This window comes from Spinacia oleracea, chromosome 2, assembly GCF_020520425.1.
Source record: "Spinacia oleracea cultivar Varoflay chromosome 2, BTI_SOV_V1, whole genome shotgun sequence".
Taxonomy (NCBI): domain Eukaryota; kingdom Viridiplantae; phylum Streptophyta; class Magnoliopsida; order Caryophyllales; family Amaranthaceae; genus Spinacia; species Spinacia oleracea.
The window spans coordinates 75,431,004-75,450,702 of NC_079488.1; the positions used below are offsets into that span (position 1 = coordinate 75,431,004).

Genomic DNA, 19,699 nt, shown 5'->3' on the forward strand with positions numbered 1-19,699 from the left:
AGGGCAACCGCAAGCGTTCTACTGCATCGGAGGTAGCGCGGAATTGTCTTTTAGAGCAGTGGTCCGGCCACGGCACGACAATCGTTTCAGTTCGTATTACGCAACATCCAGTTAAGTCGTTCCAATTACTTATTTAGCTAACATCTATAACGTACAAGTGAGTTGATACTCGATTACTCGTAGATATTTTAGTTGCGAGTTGTGTTCATGTACCCCTTGTTTATCTTGATTTTTTTTACGGTAGTAGAAAAAGATCCAAACCAAATCTTAATCATTTTAGTTTTTTGATTCGTGAAGGGAAAAAGGTACGAAACTCTCAACCTTAAGAAGCCGAGCACCCTTATTTCGTAATATTCGAACTCCACACCCCTAAGAGACTATGATTTAAAGTATGAGTCAAGTAAAAATCTTGCTTGATATATTTATCTCAACATATACGGGTGCGTGTTGCAAACTTACTATAGCACGGATCGAAATACATATAATTTTGATGCTCAAACCCTATTAAAACATAAGTGGTCAAAATGGAATCCCATGTATTACAAAATTATTACTACGTTGGAATAGCATACGGAGGACAATAAATTCCAGCAACGTAGTCGATTCGATCACAATACACCTCAACAATTCCAAACTGAAATTCCATTCCACAAATTAAATTCTCGATAAATTCCAACAACATACTCACACGATCTGATCACAATACATGTCCACCATCCCAAACCGAAATTCCAATCCACAAGTTCAAAAGCAAGTGCATTGCTCATCTTGTTAGTTAGGGGACCTCCATCCAAATAATTTGGTATGTCAAACTATTCCAAACTTATCACAACTCTTCAGCATAATATACAAGTAAAAGGCAAGGGTTTAAGATAAGAAAATGGCCACAAGGAGAACACAAAAATGCCTTCTTTAATTTGGTACGTTTCATTCTCTTTTTAGTGGACATCTTCTCTTTAGATTAAAAGACAAGTGCCCCCCAAATTTAAATAACGACCCAACCTAAAAAAATTAAAATGTATGGAAATTCGTCACTCCAACTTCAAAACGATGCCGTTTCGTGCAATCACATTCACCCTCCATAGCCTCAAAACTTTAGTTTGATGCTTACGGCGGGAAAAAAAAATAAAAATAAATAAACCCATCAAAGAAAAATCAGAAAAAGACACCCATTAAAATAAAAGAAATTCATTTTTTTTTTAATTTAAATGATACCCTATATATAAATAGAGTTTGCATAAACAAAATCATGATTCATGTAAAAGTGTGGAAAAAAAATAATTACTTCCTTGATTTCTCTCTCTCTCTTTTCACCAAATTAACAAATTGTCTTAATCCATTAAAAGTGAAAGAGAGAGAGATAATTCATAATTAGTTGAAAAATGGTTCTTTCTTGAATACACTTTTTTTAATTATTTACTGCTTAGATCTCTGTTTATGACTCAATCTCTCTCCTCCTGCATTACAACTCCTGATCTCTGGTAATACCCAATTCTTATTTTCTCCATTAAACTTCGCAAATTTACTTCATTGTCATGTTAATTAGCACATTTTCGTATCTGGGTAGTTTATTTTTTTGCTTGATTGCAATGTAGGGTATAAAATGAGGTTACTCTGTTTTTCGGAGCTTTTTATTTTTAAGCATTAATTATGTTTAATTACGTATTAAGTGAGTATTATGGTGTTAATTAGTGTTAATATGATCTGATATTCTGATACCTTTCTTGTGTGATTTGGGTTTTACTGTATTTTGGGTAAGTTATAGTGTCTTGCCATCTGTCCTTTTTTATTCCATTCTTTTTTGTGACAATGTTGATAGAAATGACATAAAAGGAATCAAATTTATTTTTTCCTAAATTTTTTTGGTGAATATTTATTGCATTTTCATGAAAATTAGGAAGATTTTTTTTTACTGTTTTTGTCTTCTGTTATGAAAATTGCCAACACTTGTTGATTTGAATAAAAAGGGAATTATTTTATGTTAATCCTCGAAGATTAGCAAAACCCATGAAGTAATTATTTTTAGTAGTTGTTCCTTGGAAGTTTCTCATCTATTTTTAGGAAGGAATTGGATTTGCCTTATAGAGTAAGCAACTACTTGAAAATGGTGGTGTAGAATGAAGGCTTTTTGTACTAGGAAACTAATTTTACATTCCAAGTGTTTGTTTTGAATTTTTGTTATACATCAAAGTTTTGTGTAAGATCATGTTGAAGATATTTTGCATGACATGTTCTTATAGGTAAGGGGTTCAAGAATAAGATCATACAAATAATCTCTATTTTCGTCTTGTGATACTTGTTTAATGAAATAATGGTTATGTTGTTAGTCTTAAATCTCCATGTTTGTAAGGGGTTTCCATGTTTATTTTTGGTTTGATTGTTGATAAACCTGAAATATTTTCTTTTATGACTAATTTTTAGATCAAGAGAAGGGAGTTGTGGTGGAATCTATTCAACCTTTAATTTCTTTCCTCAATGAAACATCTGATGTAAAAGAGCTTTTGCAATTAATATGGAGGGTGATATGGAGAGTGGTATGGCCACCAGCACCAGCACCAGCAACAGCACTAGTACCACCACCGCGGCCAGCAGGCCCACCACCATGAAGGAAAAGTATCCAGGAATAATAAAAGACGGTTCTTGGTTCGCCCAATTTCGTTATGGCTGTAATCCATGGATGGCTAGATATGTTTATGGGTTCATTTTCCTCATCACTAACTTTCTAGCATGGGTTCTTCGAGATTATGGCAAAGGTGCAATGAAAGAGATGGCAAGTAAGTCTTTCTTCTGATTAAACATAGCAAAGTTGAATTTTGTCAGTTGCACAATTTGCTTCTTATTACCCCTTAGAACTGATTTTAGTTGTGAATCGAACTTGGGTCAGATTGTTTTCTGCGAGTGTTTTTTGCTTTTTCTGGTTTGGCCAGGTCTGATTTTAACAAAAATAAGTAATAAGCAATAAGAATAACGTGAAAAAAACACAAGTCTACATATGTGATGCTTCAAATTTATACCACGAACTTCTAATCATTTGTACTTACATATGGATACAGGACTGAGAGGATGCAAGGATGGTGTAGACTGCTTGGGAACGGAAGGAGTACTGCGTGTGAGCATGGGATGTTTCGTATCCTAAATCGCGCCCTTTGTCACATTTATTTTAGAATTTGAGCATGTTTATAAGTTCATTCAATCATTCTTCTTAGATAAACATCATAAAAAGTTAAGTAGTCCTTAACAGCAAATTAGTTGTTTTTCTTCGCGATGTTCCTTTCCACTGTCGGAACCTCTAAAGTGCAGGACCGTAGAGATACATGGCATTCAGGATGGTGGTCCGCGAAAGCTAGCATGTTTTTTGGGTTCATGGTTCTTCCATTTCTTCTTCCAACCCCAATTGTTCTGATGTATGGTCAGTATTCAGCAAAAACTTTTCAACTTCCATATTTTCGGTTATATGCTTCTTTTGGCCTAAGAGCTTACAATTCTTTATTCTTTTGGCAGGGGAAATCGCGCATTTTGGTGCTGGGTAAATTTCTTGTGCTTGTTGAACAAATTTGTGTTTGAAATATGGATTTTACCTTACATTTTTGTTACAATTTTCTTACAGGATCTTTCTCTTAATCCAGCTTGTAAGTGTGATTAGTTTCATTTTCTGGCTGAATGATTCTTGCCAGTCAGAGAAGATCGCAGAAAGATGGTACGCCTTTTTTTTATCATATTTTTTTCCTGATATGACTGCATTATGTAAATCTTTAAGCTTACATAGAGATTGAATGAATAACCTTGTATATCCTGCTTCATTACAAAGTGAATGTGCATAAAAGAATGTGTTGTTAATGTAAGGTTGCTTCTGCAGCCGTGTCCATATGATGTTAACTGCAACAACCGCGTATGTTGTGAGCATAGTAGGGATAATCTTGATGTACATTTGGTATGCACCAGAAGCATCATGTCTCCAAAACATTTTTTTCATCACTTGGACTCTCGTACTTCTGCAGTTGATGACAAGCGTATCTATGCAACCCAGAGTAAGTACTCGCGATAACAAGTTGCTTATTCAACAATGCAGCACTATCTTATATTCTTATGTATTCTACAGATTGCCATTGCTTATTTTCCTGAATTCTACAGATTAGTGCTGGATATCTGACTCCTGGGTTAATGGGACTTTACATTGTGTTTCTATGCTGGTGTGCCATCAGAAGGCAAGCCCTACTTTCTTTAAATTAGTTCTCATGATCAACCTTCTGTTTTAAAAACCATCTTCTTACGTTCAGTCGCGTTTCTGTGTTTTTACAGTGAGCCTCCAGGAACTAAATGCAACAGGAAGGCGGAAGCTTCAGTTCGGACTGACTGGCTAACCATCATTGTAATTTCTCAGGAACCACTTGACCTCTCTAAATAACAGTTTTTCAGAATCTTGTTGAGCTTTGGAAACTGACAAATCTTGTTGTTGATGCAGAGCTTTGTTGTTGCACTACTCACCATAGTGGTTGCAACCTTTTCAACAGGCATTGATTCCCAGTGTTTTCAGGTCAATATCTTCTCACATTTTCCTTTAACTACCTAAGAATGAATAGCTGTTAACTAAAAAGTAAAAACTACAAAACAAAATGAACATAATGCAGTTCAAGAAAACCGAGAAGCAAGCAGACGACAACGATGTTGCATATGGTTATGGGTTCTTCCATTTCGTTTTTGCGACTGGAGCTATGTATTTCGCAATGTTGCTCATCGGTTGGAATACACATCATGCAATGAAGAAGTAAGTTTTTCTATTTTGCATCTTACAAATAAAATGAAAATCTGTAATAGTTTAGAGTTTTAGACCTTGAAAGTTGACTTATATCGATCGAAGAAGCCTTTTTCACATTATGTTACAGTCTTACAGAACTATTCAAAAACCATATCAGATACTACGTACATCGGTGTATGACTTTTATCTAAGAGAATGACTTATTACGTGTCTCACCTAATATCATCCATGTTTACCACTTGGACAAAATATTGTTGAAATTCAAAAGAGGTTGATTTTTTTTTTTTTTTTGGCAGGTGGACAATTGATGTAGGTTGGACAAGCACCTGGGTTAGAGTAGTGAATGAATGGTTAGCAGCCTGTGTCTACAGTAAGTGACAGAATTCTTCATCTTTGTCCATCTTTTCTCTTTGTGTTCTTAAAAAATTGAAAATTAAAAGATAAATCTAATAATAATAATAATAATAATAATAATAATAATAATTTGATGCAGTATGGATGCTGGTGGCTCCAGTGATACTAAAGAGCAGACAAGCAGGTGAATTTGGCTGATAAAAAAAGCAGTCAAATAATTCTTTCTTCTTCTCAAGATCTGCACCATCTAAAGCAGCTGTCTTGTTTGACAATGACAAGATAACAAAAGACAAATTTCAGAATTCTGGATCACTTTGTCCTTTTCTGCTCCCAATTGGCATTACATACTGATATACAGATCTACATTATACACTTATTATTTGTAATCCTCCTCAGTTAAATTACATTAGTGTGACCAAGAGACGAGAGCTTCCTGAAAATTTTGTGAAATCGTAATATTCATTTGTATATAGTTCTATATCTATTTACTTTTAAATACTCCATCCGTTTCGATATAATGATATGTACTCCGTAGGTAGGAAAGAAAATGTAGTGAGTATAAATAGTGTTAGTATGTTACCTATAAATATTTAATATTGGTCTCCTTTGTTCTCTTTAACATTCAATGATTTCCTTTTTAACTGGAATGGCAACACATGTAAGTCTGTCCAAAACCGAAATAAACAGAGGAAGTCCATAACTTGATAAACATTCATCAATAAACACAATCAAGTTCTTCTAATTAGACACATGTAGTCATGTAATGTGTCAAAACTCCAAAGAAACAGAGAAAATCCATAACTAGATACAAACACAATCAAATTCTTCCAAACTATACTGTAGTGTATACTCCCTCCGTTCCGGAATACTCGCAACGGTTTGACTTTTTGCACTATTCACATAATTCACTTTGACCCTATTTTATTTATAGTATATGAAAACAAATGTTAGCAAATACTCTGTAATATATTGTTGGCTTCATCTTGATATATATTTTCAAAATATTAATATTTTATAAGTTTTTATAATATTATAATTAAAAATATTAATAGTCAAAGTTGTGCAGTGACAAGCGTGTCCAGCCAAAACGTTACGAGTATTCCGAGACAGAGGGAGTAGTTCCACGTGTACATACAGAGTATGAGGCGAGTATGTTAGAGGAATTCACCTATCATTATGGGGATGATAGAGTATTGACTTATAAGCATGGGTCAGGGCAGTCCTACCACCAACTCAGATATCTTTGAACTTGAGTGACGAGCAGTTCATTAAAGAGATACGAGCATACTACAATATTCAATCAAAATTCAACACTTCAAGTAAAGAATGAAAGAATTTTAGAAAGGGAGTGGCTAAAAGATAAAGAACAAGAATATAGTAATTATTTATTTCACACAAGATTCAACTTTGAGAAAGTTGGATGCTTCAGTATGGAACTCAAATGGAATACTCCCAAAAGTGTCACAAAACAAGGCAGTTATTAAAATAAAAACATCTATATTCACATTGTGTAAAACAATGAAAAAGAAGGGATACAAAAGACGACTTAACTCGTAACAAGGCCACTAAAATAAATTTTCACAAATGGATGCCGCTCACCAAAATAGCGGCAGTAGATTCCACACTAGTTACAACACGAATTTTTTTCAAAAGAATTGATACAACTTGAGAAGGGAGAAGCTCAGAATAATTGCCAAATGCTGATCCGTACCTATATGAATGAGACACCAAAACTGCAACATCTGACGTTACCTTAGACTTTCATTCCTCTTCTAAACCACAAGATTACTCCACAGGTCTTCATTTTCTCTGGATGTATTCTACAGGTGCAAACTATTTTTACATGGGGAACAAGGCCAATCAACCAATGCCCCGAGACCTTTAAACTTCCTATTTGGGGCGGAGTATCGATGTATATGCGCTTAAGAAAGATATAACATTCCCACAAAAGAATTGTTTAGGGGTGCAGCAGACGTGTTTTGCTTTCTAGCCGAATGGGTTCCCACCAAGGGAAGGGTTTGGCATGGCAGCTGCCGGATTCATTGGGCCAAAAGCAGGCCTTTCATTACCAAAGCTACCAAATCCTTGAGGCCTGCATAATTTCAATGAATGCTATGTGAAAAGTTTTATAGGCTGCAAATTAACGCTAGTTTCATATCATAGCTACAGACAAACCAAAACGAAAGTGTCGGTCAACACTGAAACATTGATGTCATTTTAGTTCGCATACTTTCATCACTCAGGTAACAACGTAAATACTAACAAACATTTTTCTATGGTCTGATGTAAGTATTCACCTGTGTGATGCCATGTTAGTGGGTAACTGCTGTCCCATGTATGATCCTGGCAATATTGGAGTAAGTGTCAGAAACCAAAATAAGCACATTGGGCTTCACTGTATGCACACCAACCCATTATAGCAAAAGTAAAGTTATCCTGTTCTATATTAAAAATCAAATCATCGGACAATAAGGAAAAAGGCAGAAGACTAGAAGTTGAATAGCATTACCGCCTGCAATGGCTGATCCGAAAGATGGTGCAACAGGAGGCACTGTTGACATCTGAGGTGGAATCAAATTACCACCTGGCATGGCTGATCCAAAAGGTGAAGCAGTACCAAGGTTGGAAGGATGCGCTACGTCTCCAGGAGCCGCTGCGTTGGGCAGAGCAGCATTCAAAGATGACATAGAAGGGAACTGCATCACAGAATTGGTATAGGGTAAACAAATTCATTAGTAAATTACATCATCCAGTTCAAGTTTAATATTTATACTAAGACTAGCTGTTTCCTTCTTTAATTTCCATCTGCTTTTGGGGCTTTTGCCGTGTAAACAAAATAATTTCAAACAATCTGTGCAGAAACAAAAAATTCCAGCAGCTCCACATGGCCACAGATCAGTTTCAAGTATGTTTACTAATTTACGGCAACAAACCAACTCAGCCAGGACCAAATTTTATGGCACTAGAAATCTGTGAAGAGTAATTGTCTAACCGAACCCCGGTATATACTTCGTATATGAGAAAAGCTTAATCATACTCAACAGAACTGAAACCTCAAAGATAGGTCAACACTACAGACAGATCAGTCAATTGACAAAACGGTCGACTAAGAGGCAAAAGGGTCAAGCTTGTTCCAGCACTCCAGCCTTTAAGATAAACATACAACCAAACGTCAACAATTCTATAGTACCATATTACCATGTAAGCATGGTATCTCAGGCATATGACAGGTAGAACTTTTTCTTGAGGCCCCATACGAAAAGAATATTTTTGAAGTCATCATTTATACTGTAAATGTTACGGAGTATTCATAGTGCAAGAGTTACTCCATATAACTTTAAAATGTTAAATATTAGATTACCCCCCACTTCCCACCCTAGTACCCTGCTGACCAACAATTTCAAATAGGATGGGGACACTTGTCAATAGTGGGGAACCAAGAAAACACAATTCCACTATGTAGTGTGAGAAGATTTCGTGTAGCACTGATTTTTATCAACATAGGGATGTGAAGTTGCATGATTTTTGCAAGAACTACAACCGCAAGGGCACAAAATCTCTATAGGTTTTTCCTCTAATTAAGGCTCATCTGCTTCACCCGAAATTTTCCAAATTTATCAAAATTAATGTTAACTTCTATGATAAAGTAACTGAAATTTCATGTTCTTGTGAGGGTAATTTTGCTAAATGTTTTTTAACTTATGAAAGTACTCCACAGTCAGAAAATAAGAAACATAAGTGCAATGTCAAAAATCCATGAAGGTGCTTAAAACCCTCTCGTAATTTTCTCCCTCATCTGGACATAATCATCACATTTTTTAAATCCCTTGTAAGTTAGAATATAAACGATTTCACCAAAAGACATAATAAAAAGTTGAGACATCCCTTTCCTCACCTAATCTATCAAATAGAGAACTATTAAGAAAACTGGTCATAAATCATAAATAGTAATGGAGAGAGGGGTGATGTAGGGTAAGATTATAAGGCTTTAAGCCGGGAGAAAACAGGTACAGGTTTCCCATTTCCAGACCATTACTAGTTTTTGACAGCTAACTTGGACAATTTCAAAAGTGTCGTTGTTACAAACTCATTAGGTGGTTTCAGGCTTGCCAATCGGCCTCTGTAATTGTAATTTAGCAAGGGCTTATCTATTGGAGGCAATCCACGTTCAGACTCTTTTTGCAAACCCGTTATTTTGAAGATTTCAAGGAGATTTGCGGGTGGAAGGAGGCCTGCTTTTTGCTTGGGAGGAGGATAACTTTGATTCAATCATGTTTATCAGTATCCTCCCTATTATATCTCTCTATTCCAAATTCTGATTCAAGTTGCAAATAAGGATTGAGAGAATGATGAGGAATGTTCTGTGGTCCGGGTCTAACGACAAGAGGAAGGATCATGTGAGTTGGGATTTGGCGTGTCGCCTGAAAACAAAGGGGTCTAGATTTTGGGAAAGGGGGGTCGAAGTGTCGAACAATATCGCACTAGTAGGAAAATGGTTGTGGCTTTTTCTTGTGATTCTAAGTCCCTTTGGCATTGAGTCATCACTCATCAGGGATAAAAATCCAACTGGAGGGATGCACAGGCTGCTCTGTGAGTGACACATGGTTGTCCTTGGAAGTTCAGGTGTTCACTTCTTTCGTTCCTCTAGTAAGGTTCAAGGAAAGGGGTGGTTGTAGTATCTAATTTGCACTCCACGGTGCCCTATGTCTGGAATATATTGTGATAAAATTGATAATGCTTGGAACTAACATTTTCGAAGACCACCAGATGGTAGGGAGTTAGAGGAGCTACCAGAGGATCTGTATTTTCAACTAAAGGCAAAGGTGGATTCCAGATCTTTTACATGTAAATCTTTTCTAAGTTGCTTGAATTGATCCCCTTGATTTCCATCTTTTCCGGTTGTAAATTTCATTTGGAAGGAAACTACTCCTCATAAGTTATAAGCTTGGGGCTTTTGTGTGAACATCAGCTTTAGGGAGAATTAGCAGTAGCACTAAAGACACGCTTCAAAAGCAAAGACATTGGTTATTTTACCAGATATGTGACTGCTTGGCCATGCTGTCATGCTGATAGTGAGTAGGCCATTCAAGAAATACATAAATCATAAAATCATACCAAAACCAAACTAAATGACTACAGAGTATTATTACGCTGATGACTAATTGAAGGAATTTGTTTTTCCCTAGTCAAATTGAAGCATTATTCAAATTGCAGTCCAATTGAACATTAAGGTGGAACGGGAAAAGTAATTTGGACAAAAATTGGCAATGAAGGATTAGGGGGGGGGGGGGGGGAACTGATAAGGAAACATAGTCACTGAATAAAAGTAAAAGGAAAAAATAATAGAATAATGTTTGTAGGTGTATTAAAATCCCTGACCCCTGCTCCACAATTTTCATGTCTCCTAAGTCCTAACTAATAACTCCCTAACCACGTCAGGCCGTCAGCTATCATTAGATGTTGTTCCACTTTCCCAAAATGCAGAATGTTGTTTTATATGAAGTTAGTTATATGAAGTTTTTTTGAAGTTTGGACAGATTTTTTTTTAAGTTGCACCATTCCCCACTGGATCTTCTTTTGATCCTCCAGTGTACTCCAGTGTATAACTACAATCTTAAATCAGCTTGTACAAGGCAGCAACACACACCTTAGGGGTAAATAATATTCTTCTTATCTTTTTCATTTGGATCAGTGATAGTTGTCACATTAAATGCACCAAGTATAGCTTCATTCCTTTGTCCTTTTCTTTTTACTAACTCTATGAACCTTATTCGGAATAATAGATACAACTAGCATTTAATACCATCATACCAGTATTTGCTGATTTTAAAATTCTCGACAAAATTTAGAATCTGAGATGGATTGCTGGGTTTAAGAAACACGAAGTACAAAACAACACTATCTGAAATAAATATATAGATCAAAGACCTACCGCTGCAGGTTGCCCAGATGATCCTTCAGCATCAAAGGGGTTAAATGATTTGGCTTGCTGAGGAAATGTAGGCTGCGGAAATGTTGGTTGTGGAAATGTTGGCATTGACTGCAAAATGCACATAACAAATTAGCATATTTTATGCACATGGAAAAAAAAAATTGATTAGTAAACATTTCAAAGGAGTTCAGATATATGGCATGATTCACTGACATACCATTGCAGGGTTGTACTGCATCGGAAATTGCATGCCAGGATACATACCACCGGCACCAGGTCGCCAAACAGGAGCTTGATAAGGCGCATACGAGTATGTAGCAGTGAAGAGATTCTGCATAGTTTTCAAGAAAGCATTGTGATATAATCTGTCTACTGAGCATTAAATGGACGGCAAAAGCAAGAACATCAAAATACCGCAGGAATCTCTTGTCTGTCACTGGATATTACTTCAACTGTTGGTGACGGAAGGGTTGCAACGGCTTGTGATGGTTGTGCAACAGAATTGCCTGCCACACCCTGCGTAATTAAGGCATGCGTCAAAAACATGACCTCAGCATTTTTACAGTGAGAAGGTTAGAAATTATATTTAATGTTACTCACCTGACTGCTAGAACCACTAGGAAAAGCTGAAGCCAACTGTTGAGCAGCAGGCTGACTACCAGCAAAATGGGAGGAAACCTGTTGCTGATGCTGTATTCCATACTGCTGATAAGTACCACCATTTGCCGGCAACATCGGCGGCAGGCTAGAAGCAACCACAGCACCTCCAGATGGGGAAGATGACAAAGCGGTCAATGGTGAGGATGCAGGAGCAGAGCCAGGAAATGCAGATGTTAATGTACTACCCACAGAAGCAAATAGCAAATCACCACTTGTTGATGATGGGAACATGCCATTTGAAGGCATAGAAGCAGCATCGCTGCCAATTGATCCAGATGAATGGCCAGGAACTGGAACTGACAACCCTAGTACAGATTCCAGTGGATTCATACTTTGAGGTGCTTGAGACACCATACCTACCGGAGCACTGTCAAAAAAAGCCCAATTGTCATCACTTTGAGTACTTGTTGACTGGACAACTGATTGACCAGCAGTTGGTTGCTGAGCTTGTGGTAAACCAGCAGTCACAGGGGGTTCTGGTTCAGCATCAAAATCTATCAATGATGTTTCCCTTTTAGTCTCCATAGGATTTCCATTGCTGGATGCCAAACTACTAGAAGAGGCTGTTCTCTGCAAAACAGATTTTAAAAGGTGTTCAGAATATGTTGGCTGGAGCAACAGAAACGAATTTGGGTACTCATAGAATATGGCATGTAAAAGATGAAAGTGCGCGTCTAGTGACGTAGGCACCATAAAACATCCTTGAAATATACGGGTATTTGTTTAGACATCAAGATTCAATACCTATGTCAAAATGAAGTAGATTATAACGTTGTAAGAAAGAAACAAGGTAGGAAGATAATTGTGTTTAACCCAAACAATGTCCTCAACCATATGAAACTAATTTTTTTTGTGTGTGTGAAACTCATTAAGACATAAACAATACGCTCCCAGCCTCTCAATAAGGTAACAGAGTATAGAGAACTATCAACAAACGAGAACACAAACTTTAAATAGTTCAAAGACATGAGCTTAATTCCATTGTATCATCACCTGGGTAATTTTAGAGCCATCAGCAACCCTGCCGCTATTGGCTCTTGGAGGCTCACTAATGCGAAGAGGTACGACATTCTCCCCCAGTATCTCCCCAACAGGCCGCACAGCAGGAAGGCTGGGCACACTTGAATCCTTTTGGCTATCTGGCGACCCAATTTCAGGTTTACTTTCCCCATCAGAACTATGACGGTCATCAGATTTCCTCCCATTGGAAAACCTATCTTCCCGTCGCCAATTATTGACAATCCCAGAACGGACAGGACTTCTCCCATAGTCACTGTGCCTCTGGTTATCTTGATCGTATCCTGGACTTCTTCTCGCATCATAACCAGGGCTTGACCTGTCATTATAACGACGTTCATATCTGTCATCGTATGGTGGACTTCGAGAGCCACTTTGAGATGCATCTGATTTCCTATTTTCATTAGCTTCTTCTTTGTCACCCTAAGAAATATACAAAACAAGTTTTAGACATAGGAAATACCCCTCCATAAGTAAAAAAAACAACACATTGCAGAAATTAATATTTTACTTGTATTCTAAGACACAACACATGACCTAATCCAATCTTTTTAGTTTTTTACTCAGTATCTTCAAACAACACCAAACTAATGCAAATCTCACCAGCAAGACGCCAAAACATCAAGATAGACAAAGTCCTAGTCCTACCCGGTCAACCAAACTGAACAAATATGCTCGACAACATTTCAGAGCATCTAACCAGTTTTCCACGTGGAGGTCTGTCGCTGCCCTTTTCACCACTATATCTCCTGTCCACATACACATGCTTGATAAAGTCTCGAAGTTTGTACACATTGCTGCAAGGAAGCAACGACAATTAAGATGTGACCAAAATACAGAATATCATAGAGAAAAGTGTCTTATTTTCAGCATGTAGTATTCCTGTCCCGAAGATTAAGTCCAAGTCGTGTTGAAATGCATTGGATCTAAACAATCATGTATTAGCATTAGTAATTAGAGAAAGATGATAGTGTGAAACTGTGAATATGCCTTTATTAAAGAAAAATGACAATATAGTCAGACAAACCAAAATAACTAGGACATAATGCTGCCCACGAGCAAAGGCGGACTCCAGCATGACTTGGCTTTATTTAACTTAAATCCACCAAGATCGATAGGGTCAAGCTCAAACTAGCATAGGCTAACTCGAGATTGTCTGGAAGGATAGCTTTTAAGTTCAATGTTTTTAAGCTCACCGTGATAAACAAAGTTTACACAATAAACACAATTAGGTAATTTTGTTGTTGCTCCTTGGCTCTAGGATATTGTTCGACTCAAGTAGGATATGCTAAGAATTATATTATATTTATAATTATATGAGAAGTTAAAGCTTTGGGGTAAGGATATGTAGCAATTTTACTAAAAAAAATGAATTGTACATATATAAGTTTTATTATATTCACAAGCTCACCAGCTGAATTCAATTGATATTGAGTTCAACTCATTTAGAACACAAAACTATAATATCTAGTTCGAACTCGACTCAATCACAAAATGTTTAGAACCCAGCTGAACTTTAGCTAATCTGAGTCCAAAGGAGTGAAGGAGGTTTTCTTTAGAACAGGGGAAATTCCTTTATTTCAAAAATGGTTCATAACTCATAAGGTATGAAAGACAGAAAGAGGCAGCTCTGTGGACACTGCAGATATTAGAAATTGGAGCTCATGCTTAGAGGTATTGTGTCAACTGCCAACCCACGGAAATAAAATGACGAATATTTCTTGGCCCACACCCACCCCATCAAAAATACAAGGCAGTGATCTTAAAGCACACATATATGAGTTCAAGAAAATCAATAAGAACTCACTTGCTATCAGGAACAGGTTCCCGCTGAGAGTCCCAATCTCTGAAGTGTATTTCCTTTGCCCGCTGTGAGTAGAACAGGTAGTATAAAAGACATTATGAGAAACATCATATGACCAACGAGAGAACAACATGAAAATTGACAAGAGTTTATGTATATTAACCTCATTTCCTCCAGCCTGAAGAGAAGCAATTTCTTGTGGTGTAAATTTGGCCATTGATACTGACTTTACACGGTGCGAGAATTCACGGCTGAAAATAATTAACATTGGGAATAATAACTAATTCACCCTTTTCGCACATCTTGACTCAACCCAGAATAAAATTATATGCAGAAGCTAGAGCAAGCACAATTGATGAACAAGGATACAAACAAATAGGAGCACTTACTGAATACCGCCACATGTAGTGCAAACAAATGTCGAGAAAGTGATGCACACATATTGGGGACCCTGGTGGGAAAATAGAAATCAGTACATGTATAAGACATCCACTCCTTAAATGGAAAAACAACGATGTAGTTTTTACATAATCAGAAGCAGCAGATTACAGCCACAGTTCCAATACAGCCGGTTTTTAGAAATAACCCACTAAAATTGGATGAGAATTAAGTAAGAATTGGGGGGGGGGGGGGGGGGGGGGGGGGTAGGACATAACAATACCCCCAATGGATAGAACTTGAAGAGATATATCTCCAAATCTGCTTTGTTTGGGACAAGAAGTATCTAATTTGTACGATTAAATCTTAATTTTGGTTCATGATGAGACATTCTTTGGAGGTTTTTTTACATGCACCAAGATCTACTTCAGCGTCAAAACCTTTAGAGAAGTAGCTAAAAATTTAATGTTTATGCATTCCACAACATATATTACTCCGTACCTAATAACACACGGTGAAACAAACCAAAAAAAAGCACGACAGCTCTACAATCATAACTCAATAACACATCCATGGGTGCTCCTGAGGTATTGCTCGGAAACAGACAGATAAATGAGAACATCAGAAGCAAAACATGTGAAGTTGCGACAAAACAAACCGCCGATTAAATTACACTCCTGTCACCCTGAGACACTCCCTTATGTCCAAACCAACAAGACGGATCTACCAAATGATAAAACCTTCAAAGAATCATGTAAAAATTATAACTAACGTAAGTACATAAGTATTAAGAAAATGAACATATCATATGGAAGCACCAGAATCACTCTCAAAATGGAAAGACCTCGGTTTTATAAGACATGCAAAGGATGACGACATTTATTTGTGTTATTTCCATAAGTAGCTGGTCTAACTGAGGTCAGTACACCACGGATCAAACAGTTGACCACAGTGACAGTAAGTCAGTAACAACTCCAATAAACTAAATTGAACGATACTCAATAGAGGGGTTGTGTACAAGGCTATAAGCTTGGATTACAAAAAGACCTCATCAAAGCATATATAGGTTGGTTCAACCTAAAGCATTTATCAGTAGAGGTAAATAATCATATCACAGCAAGCCAGCAACTACTACTCGGTCGTAAACTAAGGAAGCTAAGCTAAATAAAAATTAAAAACAGATGTTTTCTAGTTACACAAAACTTCCTAAACTCTTCACCACATGTGTATAGTTTGTTGTGTACTTATTTCGACAAGGTCAACACGAATGTACCACAACCTAAATTATGAAGCACAAACTTCATTGAGTTTGAAACATTGAGTGACTGTCCAATCATGTTAAGAATTGAAAACGATAAACAAGGTACCTAATGTTTAAGCCAAAAACACAAATTTCATAGGGAGCACAAATGCAAAATCCTTTTTATTCACTCCATTCACCGCCATCCATCCAGTTAACCAACTTTTTGTCAAACATAACGACGAAAAGAATACAACACCTAGTTTCTAATACCAATGCAACTAAGCCATAACTAGCAACTCCTAAATATAAGCACATAACCGGTAAAAGACACTTAATCCAAGCATAACGAACACTTCCGAAAGTAATTCTTCCAGAATAGTGATAATTTAAACTTTCGCATGCACAAGCTACAACCCCCAATGCCAATTCCCAATCCCTCCGATAGTTAAGAATAAGCAGCCAAAACTAATACTCCCTAATTAATCAGAAAAATGTAAAAGCTACAACCTCTTCTGCAGCTTAAGTAATTACAACAGCGCTAACAACAAGCCAAATGAACAAAACTACAATCAATTGCAACCAGAATCAAGCGTACCATAGTATTGCAATTAATACACTTGCGATTTCCAGGTTGCTTAAGAAGACCTCGTATAATTTTCTCATTCTTCTCATCTTCTTTTCGACTCGCCATTTCTTTCCAATTCAATCACTACAATAGTCAAAACTCGACATCAAATTCAAAACTCACACTAAAACCACCATCAAAATCACAAAATACATTCAAAACCAAAATTAAGCATTAGAAATCAGAACAAATTGCTACAGAAAAATGATCAAACACAAATTGAAGTACAAAATCATATCAAAAACCTAAACCTTAGATCTGAAAAGCAAGTCAATTGGATTCAACCAGAAGTAATTTGTTAACCTAACAAAACCGAGTACAGAAATTGAAAAAAACAGACCTGAATCGTTGAAGTAAAGGTTGAAGGAGTAGTTTCAATGGAAGGAGAGAGAAAAAAAAGGAAGCTGGTGAAGTTGATGCCGACAGTGATGATTAGTTGTCGCAGAGAAATATGGTGGAAAGTGAAAAATAATTATATTTTGATGAATTGGGAAATTATTTTTTGCAGAGGAGAGAGAAAACGATGAAGAATTAGAATTTGTTAATTAATTAATTAGTTAAATGCAAGTAGTTGAAGGTTTTTCTGGGTGTATGTGAATTAACTGCTGTTATTGTTGTTGATTTTAATTTGACTACGACTTGTACAGCGAAATTTAACTGTTTTTCTTTTTCTTTTTTTTTCGCGAGTAAAATGAAATTAGTATTTCCCTATCTATTTAGGAGTAATAGGTTAACTAGCACAAGTATGAAGGAAAAATGTTGAATTTGCGAGTAGGATAGTTGACAATAAAAAAATATAAAAAATTACTAGGGTGTAAAAGTTAAAAAATATAGAATTATTTATTAATTTAAGTGGGCTCACATTAAAGTAAAGAATATATAATTGGAGAATGGTGTTCAAAGATAGAATTACGACCAGGGCCGGTCCTGACTTTTTTGTGGCCTATGGGCGGAAAAAAAAATTGAGGCCCTTTTAATGATACGTGAAAAAAAAAAATCTCATAAACGTGTTGTACTTTATGATTGAAAAAATGTATGTAAATAATTGACATTTCACTTTTTAAGACTTAATACTACTCTATTCTAATTAAACTCGCCAAGAAAAATTTACTCTAATTACGAAATATAAAGGCTTGAATATTTTCGAACTTGTGCCATTAAACATGAATTATATTCTAATATTTCAAACATTTAAGGTAACATAAGACAAAGTCTACAACAACTTGACCTCTTCAAATTTCAAAATTGGATGAAATAAATGTTTTGAATAACTAAAGGATAATGAAACTTAAAATTGAAAACTACAATGATTTAGTAACAGACCATTCAGCAAGTCGGTAATAATTTTTGAAGTACAATAAACTAAAAATCAATTATTTTTTTCTAAACTCCAAAGTAAAACAAAGAGTGTGATTAGATTAACAGAAGAAGAAGAAAATATTATGATTATAAGGATTGTATATGGCTTTACTTTGTGGTGTTAGCAAATGAGAAAAAAAAAATAAAGCCTAGTAGGGATCGAACTTGGGTGGGCATACCGAAATCATTTGCACACAAACAACTGGGCTGCGTCTCCTAATGTAAACAAATGGGCATGAAATATTATACATACACACTTAGATTAGATTAACTGATATTGGGCTTTTTCCCTGGGGCCCAGGGCGACAGCCCCTTATGCCCTGCCCCAGGGCCGGCCCTGATTACGACTCTTACAAAAATACGATCGAAAATAGTAGTTGTGTCTCCTACCAAAATACGGAGGGAGTATAAATTAAAAATAAAAGATTTTGCACGAACTATATGTAAAATATATGTAGATCGGAGTAATTTTCATCCATTGTTTATTACTCCGTAATATACGGCCGAAAAAGGCAAGTGTATCTTTAAATAAATACAGAAGGAGTATGATCTCTAGCACCTCGCTTGGCATTTTCACCTCCACATAATGATCAACATGCTTCTGTATTGCTGAAACCATGTCAGTCTTGTTATTTCCATGTGACCACCATTGACAGACTTCCCTAGCTATGGCCAAAACATAGAGACCACAATCATATCCATATGTTTGTTGAGGGGTTTTGCATTCCACGAATATGGGCAGAACAGGTGTGGTGGTAACTGATTCGGGTTTGGGTTTAGATTTGGATAGAGATTGCACAAATTTCTTCTTCTTGTTCTTTTGTTTCTTTACTGAGGATGATGAAACTTCAATTCATCAGCACCAGCACCAGCACCTGAACCCAATGTATTCCTTGATGGCATCGTACAGCTTCATGGCATGAAAGTTATTGACTCCCTCCATGCTATCATAATGCATAAATGAATTCTTTGTCCTATCATAAACCAAGATGCTTCCACTTTCGCTAACACCAATATCAGTGTCATGTATAAGTGTATAACAAATTGAACCAGTCTCTTGCTTGACAGCTTGTAAGACTGAACAAACTCTTCCACAAACTTATCATCATCATCCACGGCCACGCAATTTGCAAGAAACACAGATATATGGATGGTCTAACAAACATGATATCATCAGTTTTGCTGGAAGAGAACATATAGCTCAAGTAAAATGAAATTATTTGGTCATTGAGGAAGAATGGTCCTCGTGACTTGAGTATCCACATCCGAATCTCGCAAAACAACCTCGTGAGCAGCATTTATGCATACAAAATACAGAAATTTCAAAATTAAAGGAAAAGGAGGCTAAAACTACAATATAAACTTGCGAAAAAAATTGAGATGATTAATGGAGGAACCAAGGTGAAATTAGTGGATATTCTATTCGATAAAAACTACAACACTTTATAGTGTTTGAATTCGAATCAAGGGAAAATTATATGTATATTAAATTGAACAGGAATACATATATTAAATTATATGTATATAAAATTGATGAAGACGAAAGCTGTAGTTCTCGTTGAAGTCGACGA

The 19,699-nt window shown here is 36.3% G+C and overlaps 2 protein-coding genes across 4 annotated transcripts; one reads left to right on the forward strand and one right to left on the reverse strand.

The window, feature by feature from the left end:
* Positions 1–1,243: 1,243 nt before the first annotated feature.
* Positions 1,244–5,729, forward strand: LOC110792913 (uncharacterized). Of its 3 annotated transcripts, none has more exons than XM_021997730.2 (13): positions 1,244–1,481; positions 2,422–2,774; positions 3,054–3,127; positions 3,250–3,409; positions 3,502–3,526; positions 3,608–3,697; positions 3,857–4,028; positions 4,132–4,205; positions 4,300–4,369; positions 4,463–4,534; positions 4,629–4,765; positions 5,053–5,126; positions 5,250–5,729. In XM_021997730.2, the coding sequence occupies exons 2-13, from the start codon at positions 2,513–2,515 to the stop codon at positions 5,306–5,308; spliced, it is 1,269 nt and encodes a 422-aa protein (XP_021853422.1). In that variant the 5' UTR covers positions 1,244–1,481; positions 2,422–2,512; the 3' UTR covers positions 5,309–5,729. The 3 variants fall into 3 exon arrangements, with proteins under 3 accessions (XP_021853422.1, XP_021853426.1, XP_021853423.1); XM_021997734.2 differs by lacking the exon at positions 1,244–1,481 and adding an exon at positions 1,848–2,086; XM_021997731.2 differs by lacking the exon at positions 1,244–1,481 and adding an exon at positions 2,093–2,240.
* Positions 5,730–6,468: 739 nt separating this feature from the next.
* LOC110792915 (probable ADP-ribosylation factor GTPase-activating protein AGD14) lies at positions 6,469–17,355 on the reverse strand. Its single transcript, XM_021997735.2, has 14 exons — positions 17,110–17,355; positions 16,740–16,853; positions 14,913–14,974; positions 14,687–14,774; positions 14,527–14,588; positions 13,420–13,516; positions 12,696–13,142; positions 11,643–12,272; positions 11,457–11,558; positions 11,260–11,373; positions 11,043–11,150; positions 7,620–7,806; positions 7,408–7,453; positions 6,469–7,202 (listed from the first exon to the last, which is right to left on the reverse strand). The coding sequence occupies exons 2-14, from the start codon at positions 16,833–16,835 to the stop codon at positions 7,097–7,099; spliced, it is 2,145 nt and encodes a 714-aa protein (XP_021853427.1). The 5' UTR covers positions 16,836–16,853; positions 17,110–17,355; the 3' UTR covers positions 6,469–7,096.
* Between the last annotated feature and the right edge of the window lie 2,344 nt (positions 17,356–19,699).